Raw genomic sequence first — 17,014 nt, 5'->3', positions numbered from 1 at the left:
AGAATGGTGAATGCTTGAAGATGAATCCTCCACAGAGTGAGAAGGGAGTGTCAGTTATATAGGTGAGTTGAAGCTGAGAATTCAGTTAGAGGGAAGAGATTCTGAGCCATTAGATTTGGATTTTCTGTTGGTGAATGGAGGGTGAGATCGAAGTTGGTTCTGATGATGTAGATAGTTAGTTATAATTCTGTTTTGGTGGTTTGAAGTTTGTTATGAATCTGTTAGGTTAGTTACACTTCTGTTATATGCAGTTGTTGTTTTTGGTAAGGGTTAATTGAATGTTGGTATGGTATATGCAGGTTATTTGTATGTATGCAAAACTGAATGGTGTTATGTCCAGGGCCTGTTTTGTATTTGTGAATTGAATGGTTTTGCTTGCTGAACTGTCTTCTTTTCAATGCAGGGCTGTTAGTAGAATTCTTGTGGTGAATGAAGTCGAGCTCGAGGCATGTTGATCGACACTGCATAATTTCTTCTTTTCCAAACTACTCTCTGAACTTTACCTGACTTGTAAGGACTGACAGTGTGAATGATGTAGGTCTGACTGGCGAGCTTGTTCACGACATGATTCTTCTTGGCGCAGATATGGGACTGTCACGGTATGGCTCTTATGTGAATCGTGTACAGGTACGAACCGAACCTTGCTTGAACAAATGTTTGACCTTTATCATGTCTAGGCTTTTGAATTCGAATTGAAGTGCACCGTGGCTGAATTTATTGGCTAATTTTCTGAGGTATTCTGGTGATGTTACAGTTATGGTGCTGCTGGCCCGGACTAATGCGGTGTTCATATTTTGGTAAATGATATGGCAGGTTGGTTATATGAAGATTATGGATGGGATTTTGGATGGTGAATGAGGAGAAGGGCCTGTTTTGAATTGTGCAGCAAGTTTGGAATTGTTAGGTTGATTTCTCCTTTTATGAATTTGGTTTGTAGATATGTTTGAATGTGTATATGTGGGATTTTGAATGTGTGCAGGGCTGGCTGTAAGTTCATGGAAACAATTTGTAAGCAAAGCTTTGGCCAAGTTTGGAAGAAGATCAGCATGAAGTTTTAGGATCAAAGAAGAACATAGGCTTAGAAAATTTAGAATTTAGGTATTTGATGTAATGGGAATGATTGAAGTTGTAATGGTAATGAAATTGTAACAAACATGTAATCTTGCGGAAACGTGAAATGATATTTGATATTTTTGGTCTCATTTTCCAAGTAATGAGAAATTTCCCTCCATTCTTTGATTTTCCATGTCCTTTCCACCTTAGTGTAATGCTCTGTAATGGATTTTGAAATGGTCCCTCTATATTTAAATGGACCTATGGTGCAACCAGCATTTGAAACAAAGTCAAATTGTGATCCCTTAAATGCTTCAAGAAGTCCCTTTCTCTTTCAAATTTTAATATGCCTCCACTTTCTTCAAGTGTTTGTATTGGTAACAGGAAGATACATTTAGATGAATCAGACCAACGCTTGTAGTGTGATTAATTCATCCAAATGAGTCAACGTTCTAAGCCAAACCATGGAACCATAGCAAAGTCCCCTGACCAAGTGCACATGAACTCAAGAAGCTTAATAAAGAAATCCAAGAGATCACCATGTACATAGGGAAATAACCCTAAGCCAAGAAATCCATCTGATCAAGCAATCTTTGAATGACTGAGCCCTCAACATCCTTTGATCAAGTGCAAGACACCCTTCTTGAAGAAATAAATAACCTTGTGCCAACATCTATGCAAAACCTCAATTCATTCCACGCTCCCTGATCCCGTGTTTTTAGATGTTAATGATGCATGAGGTATGTTCGTGCCCTAATGGACAGATGCAGATGGATGAGAAGCCTAAGCCAGTTAGAAATAAATAGATGGGCAAATTTTGGGGTGCAACAAAGGGGAATATGCTACAGAGCTTTGTTTTCACCTCCACGGCCTCATCACTCTCCGGGCTGCCGTCCTCGCCACGTAATAACGGTCTTTAAAGTCCTTGACAGAATCGGTGTACATCTTGAAAAGTCTTCGGTCGGCATTCTTGAAGGAAACCCTACCATAGCGTCCTCCAACCTCCTGCCTTTGAACACGAAAACAACGGCCGAACAAGGCAGTGGTAGCGCCGATGTTGAGGTAGTCACAAACAATTTCAAAGGCCCGCATAAAAGCGAAGGCGTTCGGCTGTAGTTGGGACGGCGCCAGGCTAAGGCTAGCCAGCAAAGCGACTTGGAAACTGGAGAAAGGTAAACGGAAGCCAAGCTCCTTAAAAACGTACTCATACATAGCAAAACTGTCCCCTTCAAAACGAGAACAAATTCGGTCGTCTACCGACGGACAACCGACTTTAAAATTGCAAGGGTCACTTGGCCCTTTATCTTCGATCGCCCGAAAGGCCCCGTTCAGAGACTCAGTGAATCGGGAGACCACGGCCATAGGCTCATTGGAAACCCAACTTAAATCCAACTCACACTCATAGTCAAAGATCGGGGTCCCTTCGTCATTGACCTCGGAGCCGGGCGAACCCTCCTCCTCCTCCACATCGGAAAGACGTGGATTCTCTATCTCGACATCCAAGGTGCTCATAGTTGTATCCCATGAGCTGGATCCCGAACTGGATTCCGAGCTGGGCTCACCTGCATGCAGAAGGAAAAAAGTGAATTTGACGATTTATCAAATCCACCCTTCCACCGCAACACAAGTGAAAGGGTAGAGCGACGGCCGGCGGAACCCCCGGCCAAACCCTTATCGAGGACATTTATGTCTGTCGTCCGAAGAACCCTCCAACAAAACTTGGCAGAATAAAAACAGTGCGCTCCACGAACGGTATACTAAGCAGCCGAGGGAAATCGTGAGTCCCTGAGCGATATCATGAATAAGTCGAGCGAAACATGAGTTCCCCGAGCCTCATCATGAATGAATCGAGCGAAAACTGGAACATCCCGAGGAGAACACAAAGGCGCCGGCCAAATCTATGGATTAGCCAGGTCGGGCCGAGCATCGCTTGAATAACCCGGGAAGACAGAAATCTCTTTGAATTTCTCTAAGAGAAATTGCCGACTTAGACGACTTATTGGATGAGGGGACCGGAGACGTGTCCCCCAGACTCCCAAAAAGCAACGGAAGTGTTCAAAATCATAGTTAAGATCCGGAACCGTACCTAAACTTGACATGATTCGGCTGCTGGAGATGAATCTTCTTCACAAGAAATCAGAGAGCGACGAAAGATTTCGAGAGCTGATAATGAGTAAGTGCGGAACATAAAACCCCAAATGAGAGGGTTTAGCCCTTTTTATAGGAGGATGCCCGAAATACGAAGCGTCGCACCGGTTGGCACGCCTTCCCCTAGGCGCCGCCATCTACCCTTAGGTAATCATTGCCTCGTTTACTAGCTGCCATGTCAGCGAGTGTTGTACACGCACGACCCATCGCCTTCATGTCAAGCAAAGTTTCACCCGGGCACTACGAATGAACAAAGACTAGCGGAGCCTGGGCCGAGCATTCTCAAAGTCGAAGCTTCCCGCTCGGAAACTCCAACTTAGGGGGATCCTGTTCTGGACTGGGCCAAGATTCAACCCAATCTACTTTTGTCTCAATTGGACTTAGAGGCCCAAATCATCCCTAAGTCCATAAGGAGCAAATAGTGCTCGGCTCCTTGGAGACCGAACGACGTTAAAGCACTGTTTCCAGCGCTCAGCATAAGGTGCTCCCCGCGAGCATCCCACCTGACGAGGATCTACCTCCTCATCTAGACCCAAGCATGCCAAGCGCGCTCCCAGCGAGCGTCTTCTCTATCGAGGACCCTTTTTCTCGTGACCCTATGTCGGGGACCCTCTTCCTCGTAGGGTCTTTTCACATCCAACCCCCAAATAATACGGAGTCCACGTAGTCCCTAAAAGACCGCGTCTCCCTTAAACTTCGGAATGGTTGACCAGAACGGAAAGCACTCACGCACCTCCGATATTTCCGCCTAGGAATCCTGGCAGTCTCCTAATTGGGCCTGGATATCCAATCCAGTAGCGAGATCTTGGCCCAGCGCTGGGGGCTATAAATACCCTCTTTCACTAGAGGTTCAGGTATTCATTCTCTTCTAACCTTTAGCTTGTACTTGCGCTCTGATTGCTCGTATTCTTACTTTGGCATCGGAGTACCTTACAGGTACACCCCCCAGTTTACCGAAGACCCAGTTCCTTGCAGGCCTTAAAGATCCATCTGATAAGGTAAGATCACTATTGTATAATGATTAAGTAGTTGAAAACCATCTTCTACTTTTTTTTTTAAATCATCAACCAACCTACTTTATATCTACATGCACTTGCTAATGGATTAGGCATTTTGAATTTTTATTTGTCCTCATTTTATTTGCTACATTTTTTATTGTTATGGGATATGTATGTCTTTGGCATGGGTTCCTATTTTATTCATTGTGTATTTCACACTGTCTATATTGGGAAAGCCCAAAAATTTTAGATAAGTCGCTTGAGTTGTTTTTTAATGCTTTTTTTTTAAATTATTTTCTATTGAATCCATTTGAAATGAGAGAAAATATTTTTTAAACATACGGAATTTTGTCTGATACCTCGTACGGGTATACACACTAGTATTATACATTCTAATAACTCTGTCACTAATTCAAAGGATTTCAATTTTCCTCACTAATTAATGACATTTCAATTTCCCTCACTATGACATATTTCCAATTCCCTCACTAATATTTTTGATAAATCCATTAATTATATAACACAAAAATAAAAATTATAAAATACATTTAATATATAACATATTATGAATATAATCTATAATTGTCACATATACTTATTATCAAAATATAAAGAAAACATCATTAGTAGATAGACCATATAAGCCAATAACTAACACACACACACACACACACACACACACACACACACACACACACACACACACACACACACACACACACACACACACACACACACACACACACACACACACACACACACACACACACACACACACACACACACACACACACACACACACACACACACACACACACACACACACACACACACACACACACACACACACACACACACACACACACACACACACACACACACACACACACACACACACACACACACACACACACACACACACACACACACACACACACACACACACACACACACACACACACACACACACACACACACACACACACACACACACACACACACACACACACACACACACACACACACACACACACACACACACACACACACACACACACACACACACACACACACACACACACACACACACACACACACACACACACACACACACACACACATATAAGAGGGCATATCTAGTGGGAATGAGTAATTTATATGAAAATGTGATAATGAATCTGAACCATTAGATTTTAATGTAAATGGTGGAGATTAAGTGAGAATCTTTTTTTCTCTCTCCTCCATTATTAAATTAACTATTGAAGAAAGAGAAAAAAATATTTACACTTAATATTCACCATTTATTTTAAAATCTAATGGTTTAGATTCATTCTCATATTCTCACATAAAAATGTCATTCTCATATCATATATCCTCTATAAAATAATTCTTACAATGTATAATAAGTATACCATATTTATACACAAAAATAATTTAGATAATAAGTAAATTCTTGTAATTTTAAGAAAAATGAGTGAACCGTACAACTTTTATACACAAAATATTAGATAGTTGTCCAGCCCATCAATTTTTTATTTGTGCTATCTTTTATTTATTTTTTAAATCAAACTTGGGAAAAATATTTTTGTTCTGTCTAGTCTCTCATTTTTTAGCAAATCAAACACACCCTTAATATAATAATAACTTGACACCATACTCCATTTCCTTCAATTGAGTCCTCTTACTTTACCATTGCAGTTATATGCTCCATCTCTTCCAATCTTTAATCTACTGTCAAGAGTATAATTAAATATTAATTGTGTAATATAACCTAGCTAAAAAAATAAACTAATCAAATGTAATAGTTTAAATATACTAAAATTAATCTTCTCAAAAAGCTGATGCCACATTTTTAATTACAAAATAAAAATGCTTCTGTTTGACAAAAACTTGTGATAATTCAATGCTCATATGTGAGGTTATACAATACTAGGCGTCTACCCCCGCGCGATGCACGGAAAGTTTTATTAAATTACTATAAATAAATAATTATTTCCTTTATAAAAAGTTAACAATAATTTAATAGTTTGCAATTTATAAATATATATTCAATACTAAAAATTTATTATAGTAATATTAGACATTTTAAAAATATATTTTCTTATTCTTATACCATTCATCTTTTACTTGGAAGACATCTAAATCTCCCACATTATCTATTACTCCCTCCTTCCTAAGTATAATGTTGACCTTAGCAACGTGGCATGCCACGTTAACATCTTTGACAGCTGGCACTGCCACGTGTTAGATGGAAAATTTTAGAGGAACCATTCTTTGAAGAAAATATTTAGATGGACTAAAACAAAATCTGTTATATTTAGAAGGACCAAAAACTTATTTAACCCTAAAAAATTTAAGAGTGAAGGCCCATTTTGGTCCCTCACAAAAATTATAGAACCCAAATTAGTCCCTTGGAAAAAAATACTTTGTTTAATCCCTTATAAAGTAAAACCGGGCCATATTAGTCCCTGAATCATTGAACTATTTCTAAACCTATGACGTGTACGGTTAATTTGTCTATGTGGCATTAACATATTTTTCACAAAATAGAAACAGAGAATTAGGGTTTTCTCTTTACTCTCTCTTCAATCTCCCACAGGGTTTTCTCTTTAGTCTCTCTTCAATCTCCCAATTTCATACAGCAAAATCAATTTTTGACGGGAACGATAATGACAAATAATTCCACCAAGAAAGACGACATACGGCATACCGGAGACAGAGACAAAGGTAAGTTTCTTTGTTATTATAATCTTAACCTTAATATCAACGTGCAATTCGTTTGAAAGTAAAAAACATGTTAGTGTTTGAAAATAAAACTCACAGAAAATTTAAAGTGTCAGCGATTTAATTTTTAAAAATTATCTTCTTTTACATCTGTCACTAATATATTTCTATTTCATGATTCTTGAAACAAACTTTGCTGTGGGTGGGACCTTCAACATACAAACCAAAAGATGAAGCGATATACCCTGCTAACATGATACACGTTTGAGAATTGGCAACTGTCTTAAAAACTTAGGATACCATATTGTTTTAAAAGCTGGATTTGAACCACCAATTGTCTTAAAAACTTAAGCTATGAAGCTGAACTACCAATGGTCTTTAAAACTTAAGCTAGGATACTATATCATAATGATAAAAGATGAAATTAAGATACCATGTTATACTATTAATTTTCCAAAAAACTTAAGTTAAAAGAACAAGGATTCATGATAATAACCAAGTTAATCTTAGCCACTTGTTTAAGTGTGAGGGTCGAAAATTGCTAGTCTCCTCACATTGCTAGTTCAAAAATAAAAGTAGCCTTATTTTACTCTTCAAAAATAAAAGTAGTTCAAAAATAAAAGTACAGTAACTATATATATATATATATATATATGTATATATATATATATATTATATTGATAATTATGTTGTTTAACTGTATTAATATGCAGAAGCGTTTGTAAGTAATTCTGAAAGTGGCTTCGATAGTGATGACTTTGAGTCGGACAGTGAAAGTGATGAAGACGATAATGTCAATAGTAAGAAAGGAAATATTGTTGGAAACTTGGCTGAGTCAAATGGAGAAGATAGTGACAAAGCTTCATTTGAAGCTGATGGATATACATCATATCCTGAGCATATTAGGACTCCAAAATCCACAGACGATGAGGGAAGTTCAAAGTCAAAGTTTTCTGTTTTAAACTCTAATGCTATTTTTGGTGAAGTTAGAATAGAAGAAGGGATGGAGTTTATAAAATTAGAGGATTTAAAGAATGTCGTGAAAGATGTGAACATTGCTCTTGGAAGCGAAATTAAGTGAAAAAAGAATGATAAAATAAGGGCTAGAGTTATCTGTCTTGTTAAGGAATGTTCATGGGTTGCCTTTTGTTCATGGAATAGCAGTAGTTTTACTTATCATATTAAAACAATTAATCTAGAACATACTTGTTGTAGAGTGTTTAGGAACAAGTCAGCTAGTAGAGATTGGGTTGCAAATAAGTTGAAGCAAAGATTGATGATTCAACATGACCTTAAACGGAGTCAAGCATATGAGATGATGAAGGAGGAATATTTTTTCCATATCAATAAAAAAAATTATCAAGGGCACTGAAAAATGCAAGATTAGTTGTAGAAGGTTGTGAGAAGGAGCAATATGGACGAACTTGGGATTATTTGGCTGAATTAAGGACAAGCAACCCCATATCAACTGCAAAGATGGAAGTGTTACCTATATTGGAATCTCCTCCGTTATTTCAGAAATTGTATGTTTGTTTGGATGCTTGCAAGAAAGGTTTTAAAGCTGGATGTATGCCATTGATAGGTCTTGATGGGTGTTTTTTTGAAGGGATGTTACGGGGGACAGCTCCTTTCAGCTGTTGCTCAAGATGCAAATAACCAATTCTATGTTATTGCATATGCAGTGGTTGATTCTGAGACAAAAGGAGACCATGTGAGCCATGGCTGGAACTTCATATCTGATCAATAGAAGGTAATTTTATTTTGTTTATAATTTGCATGATTAGATTTTGTGATTTCTTTCAATACTATTTTGTTCTCTTGTTATAGGAATTATTGCCTGCACTAAAGGAAGCAATGACACTTGACTATCATAGGAATTGTGTACTCCATATATGGAAGAACTTCATCAAGCAATATAAGGACAAAGAGTTACGAGGTATTGTGTGGCAATGTGCAAAAAGCACAACTGAACTAGAGTTCAATGCCCATATGGACAAATTGAAGACACTTAATGAAAAATCATGGAGTTATCTCAACAACATTGATAAAACAGCATGGGTAAAGGCGTATTTCAGTCATTGGCCTAAGTTGGATAACATCACAAACAACATGTGTGAAGTTTGGAATAACAAGATTGTGAAATATAGAGAAAAGCCTATTTTGACAATGATGGAATAGTTGAGGTGTTACTTGATGAGGAGGATGACCTCCCATAAAAGATTCTTAGGCACATGCAAGAGTATATTACCACCTGTTCAACAAAGAAAGATTGAAAAATTAAAGGTAGAGAGCAATAAGTGGACACCTTAAATAACAGGTGATTATCAATATGAGGTTCGAAGACATGGCACAAGCCTTGGGGTGAACTTGGATTTGCAAACATGTACTTGTCAAATGTGGCAATTGACTAGCATGCCTTGTAATCATGCCATTGCAGCTATAGCACATAAGGTTGAGAAGCCTGATAATTATGTGCATTAGTGGCTCACAATGGAAGCTTTAAATGCTACTTATGATAACTATATTCTACCGGTCAACAGCCAAGAATATTGGAAAATTACAGAGCATCCTAAGCCAGAACTAACAAAGTTGAAAAGACCTATCGGTAAACCAAAGAAGCATAGAAGGAAAGATGAAATTTTAGAAGATATGCCAGGGAGAGGAACACGTAAGGTTAAAAGAAGATATGAAGTGATTTTCTCAAAGTGTGGTGAATCTGGTCATTATAAAAAGACATGCAAGGGACCTCCAAAACCAGGATATGTGAAAAAGAACAAAAAGGTAGAAAAGAAAACAACAACTATGGATAGTTTGTCACAAACTCAACCTTAATCACAAAGTTTGTCACAGGTAATAATTTTGTCACTTCTACTTTTGGTTGTACTTTATTTCAATCTAATGTTATGTTAATATTTAATTTTGTAGCTGGAATCACCACAACCACCAGTTGTAAGGCCTACTCCTGTTAGGCCATCGCCACCTCCTGTTACGCCATCACCTCCTCTAGTTAGGCTACCAACACCGTCTTTCATTACACGTCCTTCAACAGTTGAAACTCCATCGATCCGACCACCAACACCTCAATTTCTCTTTCCATGATCATCTCAACCTCAAAAAATTAGGCCTGGTAGTCATGGATTCATGCCTGCTCCTAGATTTACACAATGGCGGCCAACTTGATGTTTCCTTCTATTTATTTAATTTGTCTTTTAGATTTTATGACATCATCAAATGTTTTGTTTTTAAGTTGTAATTGTTGGTACAATGTTCTTTACAATTTTATGGTACTTTGTTTGTTTTGTTGGTTTTATGTTGATGATACCAAATATTTTGGATTTTAAAGTTCTATTTGTCGGTGCAATATTTTGAAATTGGATGATACTATAATATTTTGAATTATGAAGTAATTATATTGTTAGCACAATTATCTTTTGGATTTCATGGTTTCGTAATATGCAAGCTAATTATTGTTTGTGAGGGTACATCTATAATTATATGATAATTGATAACTGCCAATTTGTAGTGCTTTTGTATATATAGTTTTGTGGCACTTATCGCGTTTTTGTGTAAATTCCACTGAATAATCACACGTTTAGTGTGTAAATACGTTTAGTTTGTTTATACTCGTGTTTTGATTCATTTGGGTACCTTTTGATAGTTTTCTAATCATTTTGTAGGTATTGATGCGTATTTGGAGCATGAGTGATAAAGTGTCGAAGACAAGGCTTCAAACGCGCAATTTTGAGCAGCAGAACCAACTCATCAACGAATAAGGCTCACAATAAAAGAATAAAAATCATCAATTTGGTTGGTATTTTGTCATTGTTAGATAGGAAATTGAATAAGCTTTCCAATGCTTCGAACCATACGTAAATTGGATTTGCGGTTCTCAAGTTATGGCCATAACAGTAATGTTGCTACTGGTGTCACTCCCTGGCGAATGACAGGCTCGCCCGACGAATCTGGCAGGACGGGAAGACGTTTTAAGAGGAAAAAACACATTTTTTAGGTTATGATTTTAGAGTATTTGTTCCCAACTCCATCAACCTTCATTTTTTGGTAGAGGGAGACTTAGAAACATCAAATGGGGTTACATCTTGATGATCGGAGGTCGAATTTCTCATCGATTGGTGTTGACAAACCAAGAAATGTTTGGTTCCTCTTCTTCTCTTATCTTTGTATACTCTAGTTTTTTTGGGTATGTTTGTATATTTACTTTGAACATATGTATATGTATTGATCATGGTGCTGTATAATATATGCTTTACAAATCAATTTTATGCTTTTCTTGATCTTTTTGCATTTATGTTTAGATTTGTGTTGTTGTAGAGATAGACCTCACAAATCTTGATTAGGGAAGGAAATCTAATAGTTTCTAGATTCTAGAGATAGATTTAGAGCTAATAATCTCGTGGGTAACAAAGCTTAATGCTTCCGTGTTGTTTGAGTCGGTTGAGAGATCGTCGACAAGAGTAATACAGTTGTTCTCTCAGCTCAGTTTTGCAAAGATGGGCATTGTTGTGAGCGATATGTGATGATTTTGATGAGTATTGCATGTTGAGTGCGACTTATCGATATGTTTAAGTTTGTTTTGAGTTGTTTAAATTCATGCTTGATAGTTTCTCCTCTCCAAAGAATGTATTCTTTCTTGTTCATATGTTTAATTCCAACATTTACTTTTTACCAATTCAATCCAAACTCATAACTTTGGAAACTTTTGAACGGCAGTTCAATGCACTAGTCCCTGTGGAGACGATAATTTCCCGGATTAATATTTCCAAAACTTTTGTTGCTTGTCCCTTTACCGCTTCAACAAAATGGCGCCGTTGCCGGGGATTTGTGTTTTATTGACTTGCATCACAATAGTCTCTTGGTAGTTTTTTATATATATCGCACATATTGTATATTCTCACTTGTTTATATCGATACTTGTATATGTTTACTATACTTGCACATGTTTTCTATACTTGTGAATTTGTTATATTATTGCTTGTTTCCTTTCACGTTTTCTTGTGTGTGGTTAGGAATAGCCGGGTAGAAGTAACTTGGAGAAACGTTCTTAAATAACAGGCGTCGAGCTTACGACGTAAAACAAGCATTTTTATTATTTTTAGTTTTTGTTTAGTTTAAATGTGTAATGCAATTGTCTAAACAAATTTAGATCGGACCAGTTCTTAAATTTTGAAATCTTCACTTTTAAATTTGTTTAGAAAATTTCATCTGGTCTTTAGGTTTATTAATACTAATAGTTTGTTTGCCTTTGAGCTTGTTTTAAGTAGCTTGAAGAATTTGAGGTGATTTTCTAAGTTTGGTCGTTTCAACTTGCGAGTGTATGGTAATGATTTTGTTAAAGTTTTGTACACTTTCAAGGTATGTGTTTATCGCTTTCTATACTTTAGCATATTCATGATACTTAGGCTTTTTACAACTTCTATACCATTCATTTTTTCGTATACTTGTTCATTTGTGAATCACTTTAGTTCCCAGCTTTTTTGTGAGATAACTTTCCATTGTTCACATATGCTGGAACCACAACTCTTGTTATAACTAAATTTTATTATGCTTAATCTTTCATTTTTGTTGATTATATGGAAGCATGAAAAGGATCAAGACATTTTTGTTTCATTTTGAGCACAACTACCTAGCCAAAAAGTCAATTCACCTTGTGAGTGTGTGATCATTAGTATCCCTTTTTAGCCTTTTTGTCAATGTCCATGTTGTTTTTGCTAAATGCTTGTCTATCAGTGTTTGGTTCTCATTTTTTTATGGATGTTAATTCTTTGTTTTATTGAACCTTCAACTATGATTTATAGTTTGAATATTTGTCTTGCCTTAGAAAGTAGTGAGTATTCATATTATGATGATGGTTGTATTCAAGTTGGGGAGAAAAATGTTTTGCTCATTTAGATTGTGGTTGCTATGAGGTTTAGAAAAGAAAAAGAAAAAAATGTGAAAAAGAAGTGAAAAGAAAAAGAAAGAAAAAAGAGAAAAGTTTTGAAAACAAAAAGAGTATGGAATAATGTTGTGTTAATAAGTATGTGATTGGTTTGATAAATTTGGGATTATCAAGAAGTTTGATAGAAATTTTGTGTTTGAACTTTTGTGAGTTGATCACTCCCTTAGGTTTGGGCAAATTTTTGTTTCGATTACCTTAGGAATTATCCCTTGTTTGTTAACCAAGTTACATTACAACCTTGAAAAGTCCTTGTGATTCTTTCCTTTGTGTTTTCAACATGATTTTTGGATGGTTGCATAATTTAGTCTTTTGTTTGCAAGATTGTTGGATGAGTGAAAATACCCCACTTTTGTGTTTTCATCTATCGATGATTCTGTGATAGGTGTGATTCATTTTTGAACTAGTGTTTTTTTAGAATGTTTGATATATTCTTTGTATTTAGCATTTGTGTCATGTTTATGTTATCGTCATAGCTTAGTGGTAAGTATGTTTCTTTGTGTGTACCATTTTTCATTTGAGCCATACATTTGTTTCGTTTTTTTTAAAACTTGTTGATTCGTGATTTTTGGATTTTTGCGTTTGATTCCATGAGTTAGTTGATTCTTGTTTAGGGACAAACAAGTTTAAGTTAGAGAGAGTTTGATAAGTGTCAATTTGTAGTGTTTTTGTATATATAGTTTTGTGGCACTTATCGTGTTTTTGTGTAAATTTCGTTGAATAATCACTCGTTTAGTGTGTAAATACGTTTAGTTTGTTTATACTTGTGTTTTGATTCATTTGTGTACCTTTGGATAGTTTTCTATTTATTTTGTAGGTATTGATGCGTATTTGGAGCATGAGCAATAAAGTGTCGAAGACACGACTTCAAACGCGCGATTTTAAGCAACGGAACCAACTCATCAACGAACAAGGCTCACAATAAAAGAATAAAAATCATCAATTTAGTTGATATTTTGTCATTTTTAGATAGGAAATTGAATAAGCTTTCCAGCTGTCATACCCCAAAATTTTCCTCCCACACTTCACTCACAATGAGTCAATGATCAAGGGTTGCATTAAGGAGTTCTCTCACACAAGGTTCCTTTGAAACTAGGGTTTGGGTACTCTCCTAAGGTAATGGGATAAGTGAAGCCCCAATGAATTCCCTCCATGGTTCATTATGCTCTAAGGTTCTTACATAACAAATTTCAAGATTCAATTCCAAAGCTTTTGCTCACTCAATGGTCCAGATGATCCATAGTCAACTGGTTTGACCTAAAAGCCAACCACAGCCAAAGCACAATCTAAAGCTCTCAATTTTGGGTCAACATCAAGTGAATTAAAGTATATCCATCATTTGATCAAAGATTGATCATGAATCCATTAATAGAAACTCAGAAATGAACATGTGCAAAAAGGTTCAAATTAGGGTTTCTTTAGGAGAAAGTCAACCCAACTTTGACTGACCATAACTTTCACATGGAACATCAAAAATTCCCCACTCAAAGCCTATTTTGAAGGAAATTGGATTCCCTACAACTTTGTCTCTCACAAGCCAAGGCTAGAAATGCTTAATTTGAGAGGTATAACGCAAAAGATTACAGGTCCTTTTCAAGCATCCTTCAAAAGCAGTTTTTTGTCAAAGAGGATATGGTCAAGATAAAAGCTCCAAATGAAAGATATGTTCCAACGTGGCTTATAGAGGACCTCTTGAGGTTTCCAAAAAGTCTTAGAACTCCCTCATAGCTAAAAAATTGAGTGAGATATGCTTGATCAAAGTTGAGCAATTTTTGGAGGCAAAATGTGAAATAAGAAGGTTCAAATTGGAAGATTTTGCAAATGGGCCTATGGTATTATGATTGAATCTTGATCCACAAGTCATTAGTGTTATCCAAACCATGTGCCACGAATTTTAGATGTTTTCTTGATTTTATATGATTTTTTATTTCATTTAAAATGATTTAAAAATAACTTAATTGCAAGAAAATCAAATGTTATATTAGAGGATTCATATTGGCCTATTCCAATCTGTATTTATTGCATATTTCCAACAGAAATTCGTGCTAGCAAGATTAGAAAAGAGGGAATCAAATTTTGGCCAAAATAGAAAGATTATATTCAAAAATAAAATCAATTTTCACAAACTTGGTAAGATTGGATTCAAGGACCTTGGGCTTTGTTTCTTTGACCTAATCTTGTTCCTCTATAAGTATGCAACACAGAGTAATGGATTAGGGGTTCGAAAATCTGGAGAGAGGAGCATATTCAAGAGCAAAAAGTCTTCAAAAAAATTCAAGATCGGTTTTGAATATTGAAGGCGTTTCAAAGGATTTTGAGGATTGATACACGTCCATTGGTGTTTGCTGAAGCTGTTTGGATACTCACACGACATCAACAACCCCAGAATAATCTCCTATAAGCCGAGGTAGGTCTTTCTGAACTTTGGCTCGATTTGCATATTTGAAGCATCCACATGTTAAATTGTTGATGTATTGCGATTTATATGATGTTTGTGATTGTTTCTGGAATATTAAATTGAAGTTTGCATGGTCTAGTTGCGTGTTGCCATTAACGACCGAACAAGGTTTTCTAGGGTTGAAATTAGGGGTTTACGTTCTAGGTGAAATTAGGGCAAATAAAGGGCATAATCAGAACCAGGGATGTTGGACGAAGAGAGGGGAAGGGTCGCGAAACATTTATATTGCATATGCATGATTCTTGTGTTGCAGGGTCAAAAGGCCACGAGCGTGTTGGTAGCTAAATCGTAGCTAAAAATTCAAAGATTTGGCATGATCTGTTGGAGAAGACGATGGCGTGGCGTTACGCTAGTGGCTGGTTTGAATTTCGCGCGCAAATCAATCCAGGTATCTTTGCTTTGTATATCATGTTATGTGAGCATCCATCTAACACGAATGTCCATTAGTTGGGGTGGTGAGCGCGCGTTGTGGTTACCCAAGGGTCCAGGGTTCGATCCCTGACCCTTGATTTTATTTTTCTGAAAGTTTTAACTTCTGATCCTATGCCTACGTCATCATGGGGCGCACCATATACCTTTAAGATCTGACCTGTTGTTTCTCCACCCAACCAGATCTAACGCTCCAGATTTAATACCCATACTATATACCCTAATAGCAGTTACACAAGATCATAATCTCTAATAACTTTAAATAATTTTAATTATTTATTTTGTTTTAATCAAAAATACCTTTTTAATATAATTAATTATATAATAATTATTTTTTATAAATAAAATAAGTATGTAATATTTATATTAAAAATTCTAATTTGTTGTTCGTGCCGATTAAATCAATTAATCGCTATGGTTAATAATGATTTTAATTAAAATACTATTTAATTAAAATATAACTAATTGTTATTTAGTTAAAAGGTTTCAACCATCCTCATTGGTTGCGATGATTAACTTATTAATTTCCCCATTTCAAATTCCTTATTCTTTTTAATCGAATTAATCGATTACGAGGGGTAATGATATAAACTAAACTATAAAATTATAAAAAAATACTATAATTCATTATTAGTGATAATCGAATCAATCGATTAAAATTGGTAATGATACAATTTCAAATCTTTTAACTATGGTGATCGAATCTATTGATCATTGCGGTTAATAGTACAAAATTAAATCAGGGTTGTACGCCCAAACCTTAAAATACTTCACAAACCTCAATACCAAACCACGGATTATCATAACTGCGATAGGCCATTCAAAAAGCCTCTAAAATCCATCTCAAATCAAAATTCAACTCTAAGGGCGTACAACCCTCCCCGAACTACGTAGACTCTGATCCTCCCTAAGGAGGTACGTAGGCACTTGGCAACAAGGCGAGTCCCCTTCCTCTAAATTCTAATCCTGTTAATATAATTAACCATATTATTGATTTCTGTTACCCCTTTTTATAAACCTTACCATAAACCCTTATCTTTGCAATGTTAGCCTTTAGGAAAGGGTCGAGGGTGCCTAATACCTTCCCTCAACCTGATTATAATAACTTACCCCGAATCTTTAAGACTACGTAGGGTTTCCTATTCGCCCTTCAGAATAGGTGGCGACTCTAAACCTTCATTTTTAGGGCAGGTTGCTACAGCTGGAGACTCTGCTGGGGATACACATTAGGTTAATTATTATGCTCCTAAG

General features: G+C 36.2%; 1 protein-coding gene across 1 annotated transcript; it reads left to right on the top strand.

Moving 5' to 3' along the window:
* Nucleotides 1-9,413: 9,413 nt before the first annotated feature.
* Nucleotides 9,414-10,022, top strand: LOC131649720 (uncharacterized). The gene is made up of 2 exons (XM_058919478.1): nucleotides 9,414-9,704; nucleotides 9,849-10,022. Exons 1-2 carry the CDS (start codon nucleotides 9,414-9,416, stop codon nucleotides 10,020-10,022), a joined length of 465 nt encoding a protein of 154 aa, XP_058775461.1.
* The last annotated feature ends 6,992 nt before the right edge of the window (nucleotides 10,023-17,014 follow it).

Source organism: Vicia villosa, linkage group LG2 (genome assembly GCF_029867415.1).
Source record: "Vicia villosa cultivar HV-30 ecotype Madison, WI linkage group LG2, Vvil1.0, whole genome shotgun sequence".
In the NCBI taxonomy this organism is placed as follows: domain Eukaryota; kingdom Viridiplantae; phylum Streptophyta; class Magnoliopsida; order Fabales; family Fabaceae; genus Vicia; species Vicia villosa.
The sequence above is the reverse complement of the archived record's forward strand: the minus strand, read 5'-3'. Positions and strand labels throughout refer to the sequence as shown.

Coding starts and splice junctions, on each gene's coding strand:
- LOC131649720 (XM_058919478.1), top strand. CDS start 9,414: ATGGAAGCTTTAAATGCTACTTATGATAACTATATTCTACCGGTCAAC. Junction 9,705..9,848: donor ATGTGAAAAAGAACAAAAAG/GTAGAAAAGAAA, acceptor TTAATTTTGTAG/CTGGAATCACCACAACCACC.